The 20527-nt window shown below is 38.4% G+C and overlaps 1 protein-coding gene across 5 annotated transcripts in view; it reads left to right on the forward strand.

Annotated features, from left to right (window-relative positions):
• LOC127634067 (catenin delta-2-like) overlaps positions 1 to 20527 on the forward strand; it is a 415686-nt gene that overhangs the window by 284795 nt on the left and 110364 nt on the right. For all 5 annotated transcript variants that reach the window (XM_052113475.1, XM_052113476.1, XM_052113477.1 and 2 more), the window contains 2 exons: positions 8868 to 9000; positions 18063 to 18276. In XM_052113475.1, coding sequence (XP_051969435.1) covers positions 8868 to 9000; positions 18063 to 18276 — 347 coding nt within the window. The remainder of the gene's footprint in view (positions 1 to 8867; positions 9001 to 18062; positions 18277 to 20527) is intronic.

Raw genomic sequence — 20527 nt, forward strand, 5'->3', positions numbered from 1 at the left:
GGATATGGCCATTTTTAGAATAGACCTACTACTAGAACATGTCAATATATTTTGTCATTCATACTATAAATCTTAAATAGTGTAAAGTATGCTTTATTTTGCACTGTATATTATGACATTTCATTTTGCTTCCTTTTTATAATAAGAGAAAATTACTGTAGAATAGAATAGCCCTATCGAAAGGTCTAAGATCACAATGAAAATCTGGAATTCAAAATGTACCTTAAACTAGGAAATAAAAGAAAACATTCGATTATGGTGTAAAATTAATACGAAATATTCAAGATTCTTTAATATCCATAGGTCACTAATTAGTGTGACACTGACCATGTTAACTCTTTTGTCAGATTTCATTGCTTGCATTGAAGCACACAAGATGCTTTCTCAAGAACATTCTCAAATCATGCTAGATCATAACATGGATCATCAGGTTTTGCACAAACTTGTGGACTCAATGAATACCACATATCATGCCAATAACATACCAAATGCAAACCCCAGCTCGGAGAATATGAAATTGTGCCCATCAGTCTTCCCATTAGGCTGTTTGGTGACAAAGAACTTAATATAGATACCAGACTGTGGGAATGAACAGTAGACATGCATCCCATCATTTGTGAATGTGAGTTGGAATAATTAGTCAAGCCTAACCTTAACATTCAGATGTCAGCTCCCACGCTCATTGGTGTAAATCCACTTTTAATTGGATAGCTCTCTCTGCTAGATGCATGCCATCGGGGTAACTGTATCCACTCATCGCGCATGTTTGTTTGTTTGTGTGTGTGTGTGTGTGTGGACATTTTTTTTAGGTTACAAACTGGTAATTACAAGGGTATTATGCTATAAATGTGGTTTATGAGGACATAATTTAAATCATATTTAAAACATACATGTTTTTTTGAACATGTAAAAATGCAGAAAGATTTATGTGAGGGTTAGGTTTAGGGGTAGGGATAGGGGATAGAATCTGTAGTGCGTACAGTTTAAAAATCATTATGTCTGTGAGTCCTCATAAGGATAGCCGCTCCAACGTGTGTGTTTTACATGTTTTAACTTGATGTCTTCTCTGTATAAATAGCATTGCTTCATTCCTTCTGACCAGCCACGCTCTGTATTTCCACTGGTGCACAGATGTCTGTCCCTCTCCATCGCTCTTTAATCGACATATACTTCTCCTGCGTGTAGTCTGACCTTAAAGCCTCTGAGGGGAACCCCCCAAGGACAGCTGTCATTTCTCATCATGTGAGTCAGAGACAATACCACACAGATGCAACTTTGACCGTTCCAGAGCATCCTCACAAACCCATCCACCATGGAGGAAATCTTCAGAGATTCAGGATACAGTCTTCCTCTGTCACTTAATTTGTGATATGACCATTTTCATCAGTATTGTGGAGTTGCAGTTGATGGAGTAGATCCGACACACCAGAGACCCCAGAGATCATCCATCCCAGGCTTTCAGAAACATTAATTTAATGTTTCATGCCACATGCAGCCTGACCTCTAGATGTATGTCCTCAGATGTGCCTCATTTTAAAGTTGCCCATTAGATGCACATATGTCTCCATCTGCCATATCATGAGATTCCTTAGTAATGCTACACCTAGAGCTCAACACATACTATTTATCAATGTAATGGCACATAAAATCTGCACACTTATTCACATTTCCTGCATTGATTTAGGGGGAACATCGGCTGAATTCTGTGCACTTAGCTGAATGGATTGAAGAATGGATATACAGTATTTATGCTCATCTATATGTTTGTGGATGTACCCATACACCATAAAATAGATAGATAGATAGATAGATAGATAGATAGATAGATAGATAGATAGATAGATAGATAGATAGATAGATAGATAGATAGATAGATAGATAGATAGATAGATAGATAGATAGATAGATAGATAGATAGATAGATAGATAGATATTTATTTAATAAATTAACATGAAAGGGGTTGGGATGTTTTGAAAATCTGTGGCTTTTTTCAATGTCACAGATTCCATGCTGGCTTAGTAATGTGCATTGCTGAAATGCCTCGCTCACACCTTTGCTGTTACAATCACCTCTTTGGAAAGCAAAGCAAGTAATCATTGCACAGTGCGTTGATGCAACTTCTGTTGATGCAATGTCACAATAAAAATAATTCTGTGACAAAGGGTATCGGCTGCTCGACGGGCCTTCTTCCGCTCATCTTTCTGCAGCCTAATTATTTCAGTTTTGATTGTGTGTAAAGTGGAATTTGGATCTGTTCTGTCAACTTATTTGGTGCCTGTTGTAGTTGAGTGAGCATATACACACAGGTCTTTAGAGACTACATCTTCCATCAGCAGTCATCCAAGCAGGGATTTATTAAAGTCATATCACCTAGGTAGCAGCGCTTAATATGCAACGTGGCATAACACCCTGCTTTAATTAAATTACTGACAAGTAGTTTGACTTTTTAATTGTGTTACAGTCTTCATGCTTAGAATAGGAAGATTGTTTGGAGACTCTTGGTTAATTCAAGATCATAGCCTAATGACCTTTACAGAGTTTTGACTCCACACATCAGGAATGCTGATCATTCTATTGCAGAACTTTACTGGAAGGAAATGTCTAATTTGTTTATATGTTTGTTTTGAGAAAGCTTGTGAGAGAAGGGTAATATAAATTATTTAATTTATATAATTTACAGCTGAGTCAACTATTGTTTATATTGGAAATTACATGAATTTGGTAATTTTTCTGATGAATAATGGATTATTGTGTGTGTTTTTTTTTTTTTTTTTTTTTTTTATGGGCATCCTTGCATTGTCTACCCACAGGCATATTACAGAATAATCAGGACTATAAATTATAATTTAGGATTTTTTTCTAGAGCTCGAATAGTTTAAGTTATCATGACTGCCCTACTCTCAAGTTTTTCTTTTAAAGTGCCACATGTTGATTTGTCATTAAATTGTATACATTGTTCACCAAAATGATGATGTTGTAATCATTAACTTACTTTCAAGTTGACTTACTTTCTACCCCCATGCAGGATGGGACTCTACTTGTGGCAGTGGGGAGGTGGAGGTTGCCATATTTGAAACAGCAAATGGGTAGATTGAAAGCAGGCTTTTGAAGCAATGACTGGCATATGATTCGCTAGGAGCTAACTAGATTATAACGTAATGATTTACAGCTGCAAGTCTCCCGCTAGAACTACTCTTAAGCTTACACATATGACTCAGCATTAAAGGAATAATTCAAACTAAAAAGAAAATTCTGTCATCAATTACTCACCCTCATGGCATCCCAGATGTGTATGAACATGAACAAAGATTTTAGAAAAATAACTCAGCTCTGTATGTCCACACAATGCAAGTGAATGTTGACCAAAAGTTTGAAGCACTAAAAAGCAAATACAGTCAGCATAAAAGTAATCCATATGACTCCAGTGGTTTAATCCATGTTTTCTGAAGCAATCTAATCTGTTTTGGTTGAGAACAGACCAAAGAGTAGCTTCTTTTTCACTGTACATCTTGCCATTGCAGCCTATAGGCACAATCATGATTTTAAGTTCAATTTCCTAGTGGTTGATGCATGTGCAGAGCGCTAGATGGTGCTAGGAAGTGTAATCGAGCTTGAAATCATGATCGCTAAGGAGACTGCTGATGTCTATATTTATAGTTTAAAAAGAGTCTCCTGTATATTTTGGTCTGTTCTCACCCAAAACTGATTCGATCGCTTCATAAGATATAGACAAAACCACTTGTGGATTAATTTTATGATGATTTTATGTGCTTTTTGAAGCTTCAAACTTTTGGTCACCATCCACTTGCATGGACCTACAAAGCTGAAATATTCTTCAGCAGAAGAATGTCATATGCATCTGGGATGTCATGAGGGTGAGAAAACAATGAGAGAATTTTCCTTTTGGGGTGAAGAATTCCACAGTATTTTTAAGTGTTAAGGATTATTAAGTGTGATTCTCTGCTGCTTTTCAGCAGCTCTTGTTAATTTACTTCTGTATATTATTTTAAAGCATTTAAACTTTTTGTTTGTCTGACCAATGATAGTAGGTCCTGTTGGAAAACAATAACTTTTGTACTTCAGTTTTGGTTTACAGATTCTGTCAGATTCCTGTAGTAAGAGGTTAGGTTTAGCTATTCTGATAACTAGCATACTCTACACTGTCAACTTTGAGTCACATTCACAAATGTTTAAAATAGGCACACACACAAGTGTATACACACAAATAAATCTTTTGAATAGATTAGATTCATATAAATCTGTAGGGCATAGTGGATGAGAAAAGTAAAATTGTGAATGCTGCGGGGTATGATGATGAAATTATAGTAGAGCATCGCATGACAGTGAAATGTCATGTAGGTTGGAATCGCCTCAGGACTCTGAACTAGAGAGTCTCACTGTGTCACTCGTCACTGCATTATTTCAGATGTACTGCAGAATATACTGTAAAACTTAATTCACAAATCTGATATTTTGACGCATCCAATTTTTTTGTCCTGCCTGTTCACTTAAGACAACTGAATGTTTACATTAATACCCTGCCAAAAACAGTTGGATAAAAAGCACTATATAGCATAATCCCTTGAAGTATTTAACATGAGCGTCTCCAAATTTTAGATCTATTTTTCACAACAATGTTGGAAATTTTGATAAAAACTGTATAGTAAGAGAAGAATCAGATACATGTTATTTGAAAGTACCCCAAATTGGATGCCAGAAATCTGATCTAATATGTATTTTTGCATACATGCAACAAGATTTGCTTCAGATTTTGGTGAGAAAATGGAACTGGTTGACAGTTTAAATGTGCGCAACAAATAGAACAGAACACAGGTCTCTTGAGATGCTTTTAACAGTTGAAGTTGAAACTGGCACAACGTGTAAAATCAGCACGCTGCTCCAGCACGAGTTGCTGAAATAACAATCCTTATAATTGATACACAGCAAGACATGGATCAATGCTGGAAGACGTCTGTCTATTGCAAGTTCACATAGGAATACAATTGAAAATCAGTGCGGACAGACAGAAAATGTGTTTGGTGTGTGCACAGTTTCTAAATGTTTTACTTTTCACATACAAACATGTGGTTTCTTTTATTCAAGAACATTTTTGCCAAACCCATCAACCACAGCACACATCATAGTCGAAGAGACCCAATTTCAGTTAGAACTCAATTATGACTAAATTTGCAGTTACTGCATTTTGGTTTTGAAAGTCAGAATACCAACATAGCTTTCAAAATGTTTCTTTATTGTCAAGAAAGCCCATTGTTGTGGCAGACGTAATTACATTTCAGTTAATGTTTGTCTGTCTCTGCTTCTATTGCCTTTTGGGAGTTGTGTAGCTGTAAGACAATCAGTCCGAGGTATTGATTAAAGTGGTATAAATCAGCTTTGTCAATGAACTCTGTGTCCGACCACAAACTGCTGTGAGATTAAATCAGCTTTATTCACTATGGCAGCCTGAATTACTTGTATTAATGGCTCTTAAATGCTTGATGATGTTGCCGGCTTTGTGTTATTTTACTCAATGGCCATTACAGGAATCACAGGGACAGTTTCACTTTATACCACCCAAAATTGTAATGACACTCACTCATATCACAGAAAATGATTAAGTCTGAGAGTCCATCTGCTAAAAATATCCATTTGGCTAGGGGCGGCTGCATGCCATTGGACAGACGCCATACTGTCTTCTCACAGTAGCCACTGACCACTGCCTTGCCAGCAGTCAACTTGGGTGATGCCATCACTTTCCAAGTCTGCCTCATTGGCTGATTGGTTGAGGAGAAAAAGACATTGCTAATTTTCCATTTCCAGCAGTCCTGCGCTGTTACCTAGAGCTGCAGTAAAGCGATGCCTATTGTTTGAGCTAATCAGAGTGTCTAAGCTGAGAGAGAGAGAGAGAGAGAGAGAGAGAGAGATGCATGTACAAGGCAGGAGATGTTTAGAAAGCTTTTCAGACATTCTGTGTGGTCTCTCCCTCTTTGATAGCCATTTATCTGTGTATGTGTGTCCGTGAGAGAGCTGATGAATTGATCACAGGGATTGTGGTTCTCAGTGTCTTGTCAATCACTTCATTGTTGCGTGTGTTGGAATCTAATGCATTTGTGTAAAACACATGATTGAGTGTGTGGTTAAATGCATATTCTTACTCTGATCATGCTTATGAAAATACAATAAATCATGTTCTGTATTAGGGGAAACATTATCTTATCCTAGTTTAATATGTAGAGAAAACAAAAGGTTGATTTCCCTGAAAAGTGTTAAAAATGTGGCTCTGTGGCACTATCAAAACATTGCTCTGCTTGTTTTGGCATTCACAAAGTTGTGCATACACAACTTTGTGAATGCACAAGCATGATCATACAACCATGCTTGTGCATTCACAAAGTTGTGTATGCACAAGCATGGTTGTATGATCATGTGTTGCTATGTGAGCTTTCATCTCTGTTTAAAGCAATGAAACACTCATACTCACACATATGAGAACTACATTCTCCTGCCCCAGTTCTGTCACACTGCCTGTGATGTTCCTGCACGTCAGTAGGGAAAAAGGAAGAAACACAATTCTGATGGCAACAATTGAACCAATTTTCCAACATTTAGCACAGTGCCTATCAAACCAGCAGACCCAGCCCCACTTCATACAGCACAGTGGTGTTTTATTTGAAGACGGAATCCCTGCTAAGTTTTAATTAATCAAAAAGCACAATGCTTATCTTATCAGCTGATCATTTTCATTTTGATTATGGACTGGCGAGCAGGAGGGCTGATCCTCGGGAGGAACAGGCCCTTAACTCCAGGCAGGCGGATGCTTATCTGCCTGTTTGCTGAGCAACAGGAGAGCATCTGCCTTAGAGCAGGTCGGCCCTCAGGTTAAAGGCTTAAGACACTGGCTATACTCTGATTCCATCCTGTGGTTCTCCTTATCTGTATCAAATCCTTATCTCGCTATGATAAAAGGCATTTGTTTAGGGCCTTTATTTATCAAAGGCTGCCATGCTCAGAGATGAGCTCTGAAACGTTTTGTATGTTGCTTCTTAGATAGATATAAGAATGACTGATGTTTGCTTGTGTGTGAAAAAAGGAAAACTTTAAAAGTGAATTCGATTTTAAATTTTCTGAAGAAAGTACGATTGGTGCAAAACTTGCCATAGTGCAGGGGTATTGTTGGTGGTTGCCAGGATTTTGCTATGTGGTTGCTAGGGTGTTTTTGGTGCTTGCTATGATGTTACTGGCCCAAGTCAAAAGAGCCCCAAGTCTCTTTGATATACATGGGATTATTTTCACCTGTTTTATAATCCACCAGGCGAAAATCTAAAAATGAATTTTTTAGAAAAGTAACAACACACCTGTCCTCAACATGCTGCACAATTTGAGGTTCAGATGAAGCGGTACGAGTAAATCCCATCTCACTAGCCAATTTTTCCAGTGATTTTTAGGTGTTAGCTTCATTAACATAATCATCAGCCAGGCAGAGGGAGACGGAGCACACATTAGCATCTCTCAATGGGAGGATTACCAAGGCAGTGACGAATGAGTGCAGTTCATGTGTAAAAGAGGACGGTAGCAATTTTTCTGCCGAAAAAAAATGGCATCTGAAAAGCGCTTGTGGATGGTGTGTTTGGAGGGATGCTTAATGCTCTTTGGAGTCAACAAGTATGTTTGGATGACATATCTAATATGTCATATCATGACAGACCTTTAAAAGAAAAACATATCTGCTACCTAGATCTCTGCACAGCATGACAGTAAATGTGTAGAACCTTTTTTCATTTAATACTTGGGTCTTATATTATTTTATATATAATGTAAACGTAAGCTTTATATTTAAATAGCTTTAGATTATATAAATATACTGATGCTGTTTAGCAGATGCTGCAGACTCTAAAAGTAATATTGAAAAATACCTGTGCATTCAAAAGCTTCAAGTTGATTGGCTGTGGAAATGGGCAGTGACAGTGAAGCATTGAAAAAAAGACAAAGGCAGTCTTTAAGTGTGACACCCTCCCTCCATTTTTAACCAGTAAGTGTGACAGGCCCTCTGACTAGGAGGGAAATATCAGTAAAAACAGTCACTAAGAGTGACACCACCCACCCAAATCCAGTTGTTCTGAGTCTGCTAGAGTGTTCCAGCATTATCCGCTGGAGTTGAATATTTTGGGTTTTAGGGGTATTGAAAAAGTATGATATACTTTAAAATATCAGCTTGAAATTGTTCTTTGTGAGTGCAATCTTTAAGAACATGATATTTGTAAAATCCTTATCCTCAATCAGGAGCGACTGGAACAATCATAGAAGTCCATGGAAATTCATTTGGTCAAAAGGTGTGGAAACCCTGACGTTAAATGCTGGGTCACATCTACTCTGGAGCCAAGTTATTCTTTCTCTGAAAACCTTTATTGGGACGTTATGATTTTGAGACTATTTGCTGCACACTCTCATAATTGTAAATGCGAAGAAAAATAATAGAAGAATTATTGCGGCACAAACTTTAACCCTCCAAGAACAACCAATCTTTATGTCAAACTTCCACAACATCAGTAGGAATGAGCAAATCTAGTAGTTATCGCATAGGGGAGCACAAAGACAACCACTCACAGGCATCCACAATTGTAAACTCTCACCACCTCTTTGTGCCAACTGTTTCACAGCAATAACACAATAATGGAAACCATTTTCCCTGTAACTGGTTCAGGAAAGACATTTATTTCACTTTACTCTCCATGTGTTAGAGATGTTCACAGTAGTGGTGCAGGTCTGGCAGCCCAATGCAATAACATACTGTAGAAGTCCTATTTCACCACCTACTGAACGACAAAAGTGTGAAACTTTCTCTTTTTCTCTCACTCTTTCTCCATAGGGAGTTTGGTTGGCGAGATCCTGAGTTGCCTGAGGTCATTCAGATGTTGCAGCACCAATTTCCCTCTGTTCAGTCCAATGCAGCGGCATATCTGCAGCACCTATGCTTTGGAGACAACAAGATTAAAGCTGAGGTAAAGATGATTCCACACATTACACTTTACATAAGTTACTGGTAATGTTTAGGCCATACTGAGCAAAATATGTTTGGAAAGCATTTTGTTTGCATGTTTGAAAGCATGTTTGGTAATTAGTGTTGAATGTGGCTTGCATCTTTAATGGGATCTGCGATATCGTACTTTGTTTTAGGATCTTCTGGTGGAAATGCCACATCCATTCAGAATGCACATTTCTCCTTCTGCTATCCTGGGAAAACTTTGAAAATACTTAACGAAAGATTTTAATATTTATATGTGTTGTATCATAAAATATATTTTTGTTCATACTGTCGACAGATAATTCACCCTTTATTGAAATTTGATGCCAAGTCTCTGATGGTAGATTTCCCAGCAGTACGTTTTCAGAATTATAAAGAGTGCCTTGCATTGCACCACTAATTAATTACTAAAAGCACAGCCAAACAATATGTGGAAAGCATCGTATTGACAGCCATTCTCTATGCAGCAGCTCTATAATTGTATCCCAGAGGCTTAAGTGAGGCTTGGAGGATGAGGAAATTAAATTTGGAGAATAAATCTGCAGTAACAAAACAGCAACAGAGGGAGAGATGAGCCAGCAGACAAACTTTTAAATGATATTTAATGAAAAAAACTAAAAGTGAGGGCCAAATTAGTTTAGCTTGCAATGAGCTTCACTTCAAACCAGCATTTCTCTCCATTTGAACAATGTCATATTTATTAAGAAAAGCTGCAAAATTAATCCTACATTTTCTTTGATTTAAATGCTCAACAATTTCACCCCACACCAAAATTAACTTCAAGAGTTTCAGGTTGTTCACATAAAATATTTTTTGAAAATGATCCATCGTAGACTGTATAGACAAATTCAAGATAGCACTGAGTATGGCTGCTGCGCTGCAAGCTCCGACCCAATATTGCAGTTTTTTGTTTGTTTTCTCTACAATTCTTATGTTTTTTGTCTTGGATGTTGTCTGCCTTATTGTCTACTATAGACCAACACTTTTGGACATTGGTTCTGCAATAGTACACTGAAAACCGGACTTTAATTATCTTAATGCCGACCCGCTGTTTTCAAACACGCCAGTGGAGCCCTTTGTCTGGGCTGCCCGGCCACGGAAATGTAGCCGAAATAGAGGAAGGAGAGCTGGCGTTCTCATCAGTCTAAATCATCGCACAAATCGACCCCCGCTACACAGTATTCTACAGGCAAATGTTCAGTCTCTGGACAACAAGCTCTGTGAGCTGAGAGGATCTCTTTCCAACGAGACATGAGGGACAGCTGCATTATCTGCCTTACAAAACTTGGATGTCTGCCGAGATTCCAGACTCAGCCATTGAACCTGTGGGATTCTCCGTGCAACGAGCAGAGTGAAAGACCTCTCAGGTAAAAGCAGAGGAGGTGGTGTATGTTATAGGATCAACAAATCCGAGGGTGATCAGAGGAACGTACATTCTATCAAGTCTTTCTACTCTCCTGATCTGGAATTTCTCATGCTTCTCTGTAGACCTTTTTGGCTACAGAGTGAATTCACAGCCGTCATTATCACAGCTGTGTACATCCCGCCACAAGCTGACACAGACTCAAGGAACTGTATGGGACTATAAGTGAGCAGGAAGCCGCACGCCCTGATGCCGCGTTCACTGTAACTGGGGAATTTACCAAAGCCAACTTCAAGTCAATAGCACCGAAATACTACTAACACATCAGTTTCAACACATGAGGGGACTGAGTTTTGGACCATTGCTACTCTTCCTTCCAGGGTGGCTACAATCCCTCCCCTGCCCACCATTTGGCAAATCGGATCACTCTTCCGCTCTGTTCCTGCCCGCTTACAGGCAGAAACTGAAACATAAAGCACCCGCCCTCAGAACGATCCAGTGCTGGTAAGACCAATCAGATTCTATGCTACAAGACTGTTTTGATCATGTGGACTGGGAGATATTCCGGTCCTTATCTGATTACAACATTGAAGTGTAAGCTGATACCGTAACATGTTTCATCAGGAAGTGCATAGATGATGTAGTACCGATCAAAAGACTTTCACACACTGTAGCACTTGTGTATATGGTTGAGTGACAATAAAGTGATTTAATTTACAATTGGGGTTTACATGGTTTGCTACATTTTCTTGGACATAAAATATTGCAAATGAGCATATCACATTTGCCCTGTTCCCACCACACATAAAAAAACTAAATCATGATAATGTACCACATTCTATATATATGTAGCCACTAATGTAAAATTATGACTTTAAGACCAAGCAGAAGCCTCTGCTGAACGGTTATATTGTGCAGACTGTAATCCAACTATTGCTACCTATAACCTGCCTTTCAGCAAATCAGTTACATTACCTAATTTATATTCATGAACCATGCTAAAAAGGTCTAATCTACCTCCTCCCCACACACTTTTCAGATTTTTTACACCCCTTCCTTGACCCATTCAAAATGTTTTGCAGCATACAGCATTATGTAACAAGCTTAACATACAGTATGTGTTACATATGAATACAGAGCACTGACAGTATTATACCTTCTCTTGATCCTGAATCAATCCCATGAACTCTCCATATGTGTTTTCTACAATGGGTCTACTGTCTCATTTTCAGATATGTCCTGCTTTTCTTTTCAAGAGTTTGACCTAGATGTCTGATTCTCTAGAGGTTCAAACCCAGTCACATTTTCTTGATATGTCTTTTGATTCAGTCTGGCTGGATTTGAAACTTCCTATTAGCTGGACATGGATACGCAGAGAGCAACAGATGAACTATGGGAGATAACAATGATGGCGCAATTAGCAAACCTCTCTAAATGGTTTTTTTAGTAGAGGGACACATTTGCAAAGGCTGTACCATTGCATGTGTAGGTGCGTTTGTGTGCGTGTGGCTGCTTGGTAGAACAGTAGTGCACTGCAGCAGATGGTGCCGAACACCTGAACAAGTTATTTGAACCCTGCCATTCATTTTCCTCATCATACGGATACATAAATGCTTTCACGTTATGGAGTGGATAGTGAAAAATGACACTGTCCTGCAGTACAGGGGTTTCATGCCTTTTAATGGATTTGTTTTTTTTTTTTTTTGAAAGGCTGTCTAAGGTCAAACCCTATACTTCAAATGTTTCTGTTATTATCCAAATATCGTTTTAGAGATCCCCAAAGGCTTGATCTTATTATTAGTTAACCAATTTAGATAACTTGTCTTTGTGGTAGGTTAGATCACATGTGACAAGACAATCCCATTTTAAAGTAAACATGAAATTAAAAATGAATCCTCTTTACTTTCTTAATGCATGTTCCTGGTGTTATTGTGCATTTACAGAAAATTGCCACAAAATGACATCCATACAAAAAAAAACAACAAAAAAAAGGCAATAAAACCTCCTCGCAGTACGTAACATTTCAAGTTCATATCTGTCGCTCTTGTTGGTCTGGCCAGAGATTTAGCAGACATCACAAACATTCCATGTCATATATATTTATGGAATTTACATGTATGTCTGACAGATTTTGCTAATTGAATGGATAATTTTGCATGTGATGGCTCACACAATGAAATAATATTTATAAGTAGTGAAGAGTATGACAATTTCACTGAGAATCAACTCATCGGTTTTGATCAGCAAGCCATGTGCATTTAGTTATTGTGCAAATTGTAGACAATTGTACTTACTCTTTTGCACACGTGCCAAAACACGTGCAATTTGATTAAATTAATAGCAAATTCAAATCTGGTGTGAACAAGAAATGCATTTTTCAGAGATTTGATCTTATTGTTTTGAAAAAAATGATTATCATTCGAGAATTGAGCCAAAGTGATTGAGAAAAACTGTAATGGCAAATAAGGATTGATGGACAAAGAAGCATCAAGATTCTTAATTAAGATAATTAATTAGACAACATTGAGATATTCTTGATCTTTAGCCTCCATCCTAGTCAAAAAGTGGGTGCCGGCAATGTTCATACATTTCCTACTATTCCTATTTTTTCAATTTTTCTAGTCACATCACACAAGGAAAATGGGTTGCAAATGCGGTTTCATCTTGACTTCAACAAATTAATAAATGTAAATTAACTTCAGCCAGATAGACACAGACACAAGCTGAAACCGAGTCAGAGAGGAGAATGGCTATCAGATGACAGTATTTATCGCACAGCATAGGTGAGGAGAATATTGATTAGCACAGCATTTCAGCCAGACAGGCCGAGCTCTGATGCTTATGGCCTTCCTGCTTCACTACTGGCCAAGTGCAAATGTAGTTCTTGCTCAGCTTCAGCTGGCTGCTGTTTACAGCAGGTGGCTCCAGCAATACTCCCCGAGTGTGTTTCCTGTACAACACACCTCTGGTTAAAGTTCAGCTTTATCAGCCCTTTTGGGTTGCATATCTAATTCGTCAATACCCATTTGCACGTGCACTGTAGGGTTGAGAGGAAGAGATCCAGTGGAGGGACTTCCGTTCGACCCACTCAATCCTCTAATTGAATATCTTGGTCTCCACTGCTCCAGGACAGTAGAGTTACCACTGAATTAGCTTTGCGTAGACCCTGTTGCTGTGTATGCTACTGCTCACTCTGGCCAAGAACTAAACAGGAAGATCTGTATAACTGACATGTATAGACAATTTCAAGGACTTATTTGTTGGTTTGAGGAAGTGATTTCTTTGTTCCTTTAACATTTCGGACTAATTGTCAAACTCATTCAAAAGGGGAGGCACTTCATTCATAGTGATTTTTACACGGTGAATGCTACTAGCGTTAACACGATTGTCATAAAATGTTGTTCGTGGCTGGATGATCCCTCGATTTGTGGAAATAAGTTTTTTGAATTCAGAAAAAGTAATCACAAATGAACATCAGCAGAATCTCGAGATGGCTGGATATGTGCAGTACGAAATGTATCACACATCTTTTCTCTGGTAGGTGAACAACATTTTTGCCAACTAATAGTACATTTGATAGGTAGAGTTTAGCTGGCTAGTTAAGTCTGAATATTTCTTTACAGGCTCTAAAAGTGACTGTAGATCACTCCCATTATAATGAATAAAGCTGCACAAGTCATTTGCATTTAGTCATTTAGCAGGCGCTTTTATCCAAGCGACTTATCTTATCTGCAAGTCATGCAATTAAAGTGTAAACAGTGTCATTGGTTATAATAGGAGCGGTCCAATATTCACGACCTTGCCGCTGAGGAAATAATTGTGAGCATCTAAAATACAATACACTTCCATCTCCTCTCTGCTTTAGGTAACTGTTTGATGTTCTTTGAGAAAATGTGTTTACTCGGTCTTCTTTAAAGGATCCAATTAATGACACCTCATTGTTTGTTTTCAGTTTATGAACTTATTTATTCTGTTTTAGTTAGATTCTAAAAGTAAGTTCAAAAGAGTCATTTTACTTTGACAGTTCTGGGTTATATAAATGCTGTACCGGAAATGCGCCAGATATGTACAGTAGCATTCTAATTTCTTTGTTATTGTTAACATCCTTGAAATGGTATATAGCCGTTTGTATTCCAACATGCCGTTTAGGGGTAGGCTTCTTCGAGATTGATAATACCAGAATAATAATCGGCAGTCTCCATGAACGATTGCACAGAAAGCACATGGAAAAAATAGCTGAAAAAGGAGTAGAGACTCTAAATACGGCACAGAAATGCAGATCTTTTCACAGACATAAGAAAGCAAAGGAAAACAGTTCTGCTTCAGAATGTCCAGTTAATGAAATTTAAATGAATTGATGTCAGTAACCTGACAAACTATAGCAAATCCAGTGATTATTTCACCATCAAATGTGCTTCTTTTTCAACCAGGTTCCTTGTAAACACACCTTTGTTTCCTGGCCGACTGATATAGAAAAACGTACACTATGTGCCCTTACGGAATCTGTGTCAAACCAGCCAACCAAATTACCTTTACTTACTACATTGAGAAAGTGTGTTTCAGTTTTGCATGCAATATTAATCAGACTGTTAATAGATGATCTGTGGGTGTGCTTAATTAACTTCCAAGCTTCTCTGAGAGCAAAGGAAAACAGTTTACCTCATAACAAAATGGCTGCCATTAGTTCACCTGCATTGCTTTTGATTTCCACTCAATCATTGGTGCCTTCTGGGAGAAATATGCTGGAAGCATCACCGGTCAAGGTCTGTTTCTCTATTCTTGCTCCTGCAGGTGGGGGAGGGGAGTGGGGAAGTATTTTCCTTTATTGTTTTCTCACTTCCAAACATCTGTTGCTTTCGAACAGCCTATGATCACTATACACTGATGAGCCACAACATCATGACTGCTCACAGGTGAATTTAATTATGTTGATCATTTTCTTACAAGGCCACATGTCAAGGTCTGGGTAGAATAGATGGTAAGCAAACAATCAGTTCTTGTAGTCAACATGTTGAATGCAGGAGAAATGGGCAGGAGTAAAGACCTGGGTGACTTTGAAAAGGGTCAAATTGTTATGGCCGAATGACTGGGTCAGAGAATCTCTGAAGTGGCCAAGCTTGTGGGGTGCTCCCGATTAGCAGTGGTGAGTACCTACCGACAGTGGTCTGGAGAGGGATGAATCACAAACTGGCGACAGGGTATTGGTCACTCAAGGCATATCGATGTGCGAGGGCATTGAAGGCTGTCCCGTCTGGTCCGAACTGACAGAAAGTCTACTAAGGCACAAGTCACTGAAAATTTTAATGATGTTACAGGAGGAATGTGTCACAACACGTAGTGAATTTCACAATGCTGCGCAGAACGGTCAGAGTGCCCATGATGACCCCTGTCCACCATCAAAAGCACCTACAGTGGGCACAAAAGCATTGTAACTGGACCTTGAAGCAGTGGAAGAAGGTCACCTGGTCCGATGAGTCCCATTTTCTTTTACATCATGTAGATTGCCATGTACTTTTGCACCGTTTACCTGGGGAAGTGATGGCACCAGGATGCACTGTCGTAAGACGACTAGCCAGTGGAGGGAGTGTAATGCTCTGTGAGTATCTGTGGGATGTGCTGGACATGGCGACTCCACCTCACAACTTACTGGACTTGAAGGATCTGCTGCTAATATCTTGGTGCCAGATACCACAGGATACCTTCAGGGGTCTTGTAGAATCCGTGCCTTGGCAGGTTAGCACTGTTTTGGTGGCACGCGGAGGACCAACAGTATTTTAGGTAGGTGGTCTTAATGTTTTGGCTCATCTGTGTAATTAATTGTGCTTCCTCTATGTTGTGTTGTGTTTTGTGTACTGGGGCTGCATTCTCAAAATTGAAAAAAGGGACATTAAAGCAGTAGACACTTTTCTATAGAGATGCTCATGATTGTCTGGCTCTCGAGATGAGCTATGCTTTAGTTTTCCTGTCAGGTGTGTTTTGAATAATCATGCAGTACATGTGCTACAAATGAAAACAGAAAGAGACAACATGATTTATCCACAGGAAATATCATCATTGGATGACCTACAATGTTCATCATCTTAACTGGTGTTAAATAGATAGTTCAACTGAGAATAAAAATTATATCGTCATGTATTTACCCTCATGTCGTTCCAAACATTTGTGACTTTCTATTTTACGTGGAGCACAGGGCTGGCTCTTCTCCACCCTGTATTCATCTGAAGCTAATGCAGCAGGTTATTGTGAATGCAAATTGGCAGCAGGACAGAACATAGGAAAATCATAGTGCAATCACTTTATAAACCTAAAAAGAGCTAAAAAAAAAAGCTAAAATCTGGGTTACGCAGAGGTACTAACAATGGAAGTGAATAGGGCCAATTTTTGGAGGATTTAAATATGGAAATGTAAAGCTTATAATCCTATAAAAACACTTAAATTAATTATTCTGTTAAAAACTTGTAAACTGTTAAAAATGTATTATTTGAGCTGTAAAGTTGTTTAAATCATCATTTTACAGTTGTTTTAGTGTTTGTTGGCATTACATCGTCGTGAAATTGGCTATATCTTTACACAGAAAAGGTTAGTAAGTGATTTTCTCACTAGAATCATGTTAACACATGTTGTTTATGTCTTGTGGCTACACTTTTGAAACATTGAGTATTTTAACATTTATGGATTGGCCCCATTCACTTCCATTGTAAGTGCCTCACTGAAACCATTTTTTTTTTTTTTTTTTTGCTTTTTTTTTTTTAAGTAAAAGGAGGGGCAAGTCAAAAATTTTTTTGTGGTAATCAACATTATGCCACAAATGCTGTTGATTGAACTTGACTTGTATTGAACCTGGAATATTCCTTTAAAAAAACATGAGGGTGAGTAAATGATGACAGAATTTTCATTAATGGGAGAAAGTTGTCATTCGTTATTGAAATGTGAAGGCTGTGGGAGAGTTAATGTCAATCAGTGCAGATTTTCAATGGAATTGTTCTGGCTCAGACCATCTTATGAACTTGACTGGCTCTTATTGACTTTATTGTAGAAAAGAAAAGCTTTGTTGATAGAGATTTAGTCACACCTCTCAGTCTGTTTAGCTTTTTGAAGCCTGATTCATTCTCCGGCTCTCCTTAGTATTGATTTTTCAAATACACCGGTTATAGATTCAATGTCTCCTGTTAGTACATTTCATTTGCCTTCCAATTGATATCATGGTGTGACACTAAGCGGTTTCGGTATGTCTTCACACAATTTCAGAAGCATGATGAAACTCTCTGCTGAATTAAACTGAATTCAGTCCGTGTTTTTTATTTATTTTTCTCTTTATTTATTTCTACATGTTTTATTTATGTGATGCAGTGCTGCTGGTGGTTAGGGAAAGGTCATTTTCAATGACTTCTCATGAGTTGAGGCCAAGGCAGGTCCACAATGTACTCCTACTCCGATCAGTTCAAGTTGAAGTTCAGATGAGTTCAAGTTCAATGAGGTCAAAGTGTAAATGTGTCTAACATAAATTAATTTGAATTCCCTTTCAGCTCATTGCTGCCAAATTTTCTCTAGTGGACAAAGATGGCATGACATTGAAGAGAAAATGCTCTTCAAAATAATTCTAAATTATACCAGCATGTTGTTGTATTTGAGGTAGTTATTCAAGCTTCGTTACCCTTTCTGTCTGTTTCTTTCAGATACGGAGGCAGGGTGGTATTCAGTTGTTAGTGGACCTGTTAGATCACAGGATGGCTGAAGTACACAGAAGTGCCTGTGGTGCCCTAAGGAATCTTGTTTACGGAAAGGCCAACGATGATAATAAAATTACTTTGAAGAACTGCGGTGGAATCCCTGCGCTGGTACGCCTGCTGCGCAAGACCTCTGATGTGGAAGTCAGGGAACTGGTCACAGGTAAGAGTTCCTGTAGCTCAACCGATAGAACATGGTACCTTCAACACCAAGGTCATTGGTTTGATTCCCAAGGAACACTCGTACTAATTTTATCCAAGGTGCTTCAGATAGAAGCGTCTGCCAAGTAAATAAATGTAATGTAAATGTAGTAACTCAAGCAGACACATTTCTGCTGGCTATGGGACATCATTGCCTGTTTTTGCTTTTAATTATTTCACAGAAAGTTCTAGATCAGTTGTCTTACACTCTCTATAATCTGTATTGTGACAACAACATGAGAGTAAATGTAATGCAAGCAAAATCTTCCACCTTTACCTTATAGCTCAGAATATATACTATTTATTACTAATGTTGTACTGTAGAAAACATAATAATTCTTACCTTTTAGGGATGATATAAAACAAATAGGCATTTCACACAAAATAAATCATCCCTCAAAGCTTTGCATTCCCAAATATGTTTCTAAATTGTTGTATGACGGAATGGATAGACTTTGGAACTGAGCCATGCCTGGAAATGCCTGCTATGCACTGAATTTAGATTACATACAAATTAAAAGCAGATCGCAGGGCACTTAGAGAGGCTGCCTGTCACAAATTAATCAGCAAGCTGGAAGCCTGAACGCCTTTGGCTGCCCAGAGGATTCTCAGCCTCCCAATCTCAAGCAGTGATCTGAGTCATGCTTTGTTTGACGCTGCAGAAATGTGCTGATTTTACATGAAGAAGATGCCAGCTGGAGCAGCTGCCAGCACCCAGACCTGATGGTTAGGTGTCCTGACAGTCTGCTCTGCTGCTGGCTGTTGGCTGCTGCTCTGCTTCAGAGCTCAATGAGGCTTGAACTGGGTTTCTCCAGGAACAGGAAGGCTGATGATTGGCGAAAAGGAGAATTGGAGCGGTTTACATTAACTGTAGCAATTTGGACAAATGTTTAGATCCAGAAATATATCCAAAATATCAAAAACAGGGCTGGCGATATATCCAATATTCAATATATTTTAGGGCTGTCGAATTAATGCGTTGAAGTACCACCTGTTTTCAGCACGGTAAGGAAGTAAATCTCCAGCTGTACAGACAACGGGCAGCTGTACAGATAACAGATGACACCAGCAACACCACAGCATAAGAACAAGTTCTTGCGTTGAAACGCAGTTGGAGGGAGTGCAATTCCAAGTGCAGTGGTCTCGAGATGAGTTTTCAAAATGTGTTTAACTTGACACCGCAACCATAAAGGTATAGTTCACCCAAAAATGAAAATTTGCTCATCATTTACTCACCCTCATGCCATCACAGATGTGTATGACTTTCTGTCTTCTGCTGAACACAAATTAAGATTTTTAGGGGAATATCTTCGTTTGTGAAAAAGAAAAGAAAGTCATACATATCTGTGATAGCATAAGAGTGAGAAAATTATGAGAGAATTTTCATTTTTGGACGAAGTATCCCTTTAAAATGTTGTGATGCGATGCAAGGTGTACATAGACGTGTCCTTAGATTTATTATAAAGTCTGTTCTATCTTGGACAGATTGGCAAATTCAATTGCAAAATGGATTTCTGTGGACTGTAGTCCAATGATTGGCTTAGGTTCGATAATATGGAAATAAACAATATATTGCATTCTAAAACCACTTTTTGTATTGTCTAATGCTTTACTCGTCTGCCACAATAATGTAATGCATATTAATTAGGGGTGCACCGATACTACTCAGTAGTACATGTATTGGGCCGATACTGGGGGTAAATACGCGTACTTCGTATCAGTGCCATCATTTCATATTTCCGGGTATGTGTATGCTAACATAATGTCGTGGTTGCCCATGCTGTGAATTGCCCTTTTAAGACCAGTTTGAAAAAATGAGAAACATTTTGGTGCTTAAACCCTTTAAATGTAGAATATCAGTTTTTATTTTTATCCATCTTTACCTGATATTCGGCTTCACTCAAGTACGTGCTGTCTTTCCACACACACTTCTGTGTGAGTGCGTGCGTGCGTGTTTGTGTGTGAGCGAGGAATCGGATTAGAGATATTGTCTGTCACATTTACTTAGCCCAACAACAACATAGGATAAAGCAATCAAACAAACATAAAAATCCGAACCGTTTTGCCCAATCCATGAACATATCGTACGTGTTAGCTGGGTTACATTTAAATGGAATCTATACCCTGGTCAAATATTCGTGATTTGTAATTTTTTTATTACTGAAAATAAATTATCAAATTATTATACTATTGGCTAAAAGCTATATCAAGAT

The sequence above is a fragment of the Xyrauchen texanus genome, chromosome 41 (genome assembly GCF_025860055.1).
Source record: "Xyrauchen texanus isolate HMW12.3.18 chromosome 41, RBS_HiC_50CHRs, whole genome shotgun sequence".
Taxonomy (NCBI): Eukaryota; Metazoa; Chordata; class Actinopteri; order Cypriniformes; family Catostomidae; genus Xyrauchen; species Xyrauchen texanus.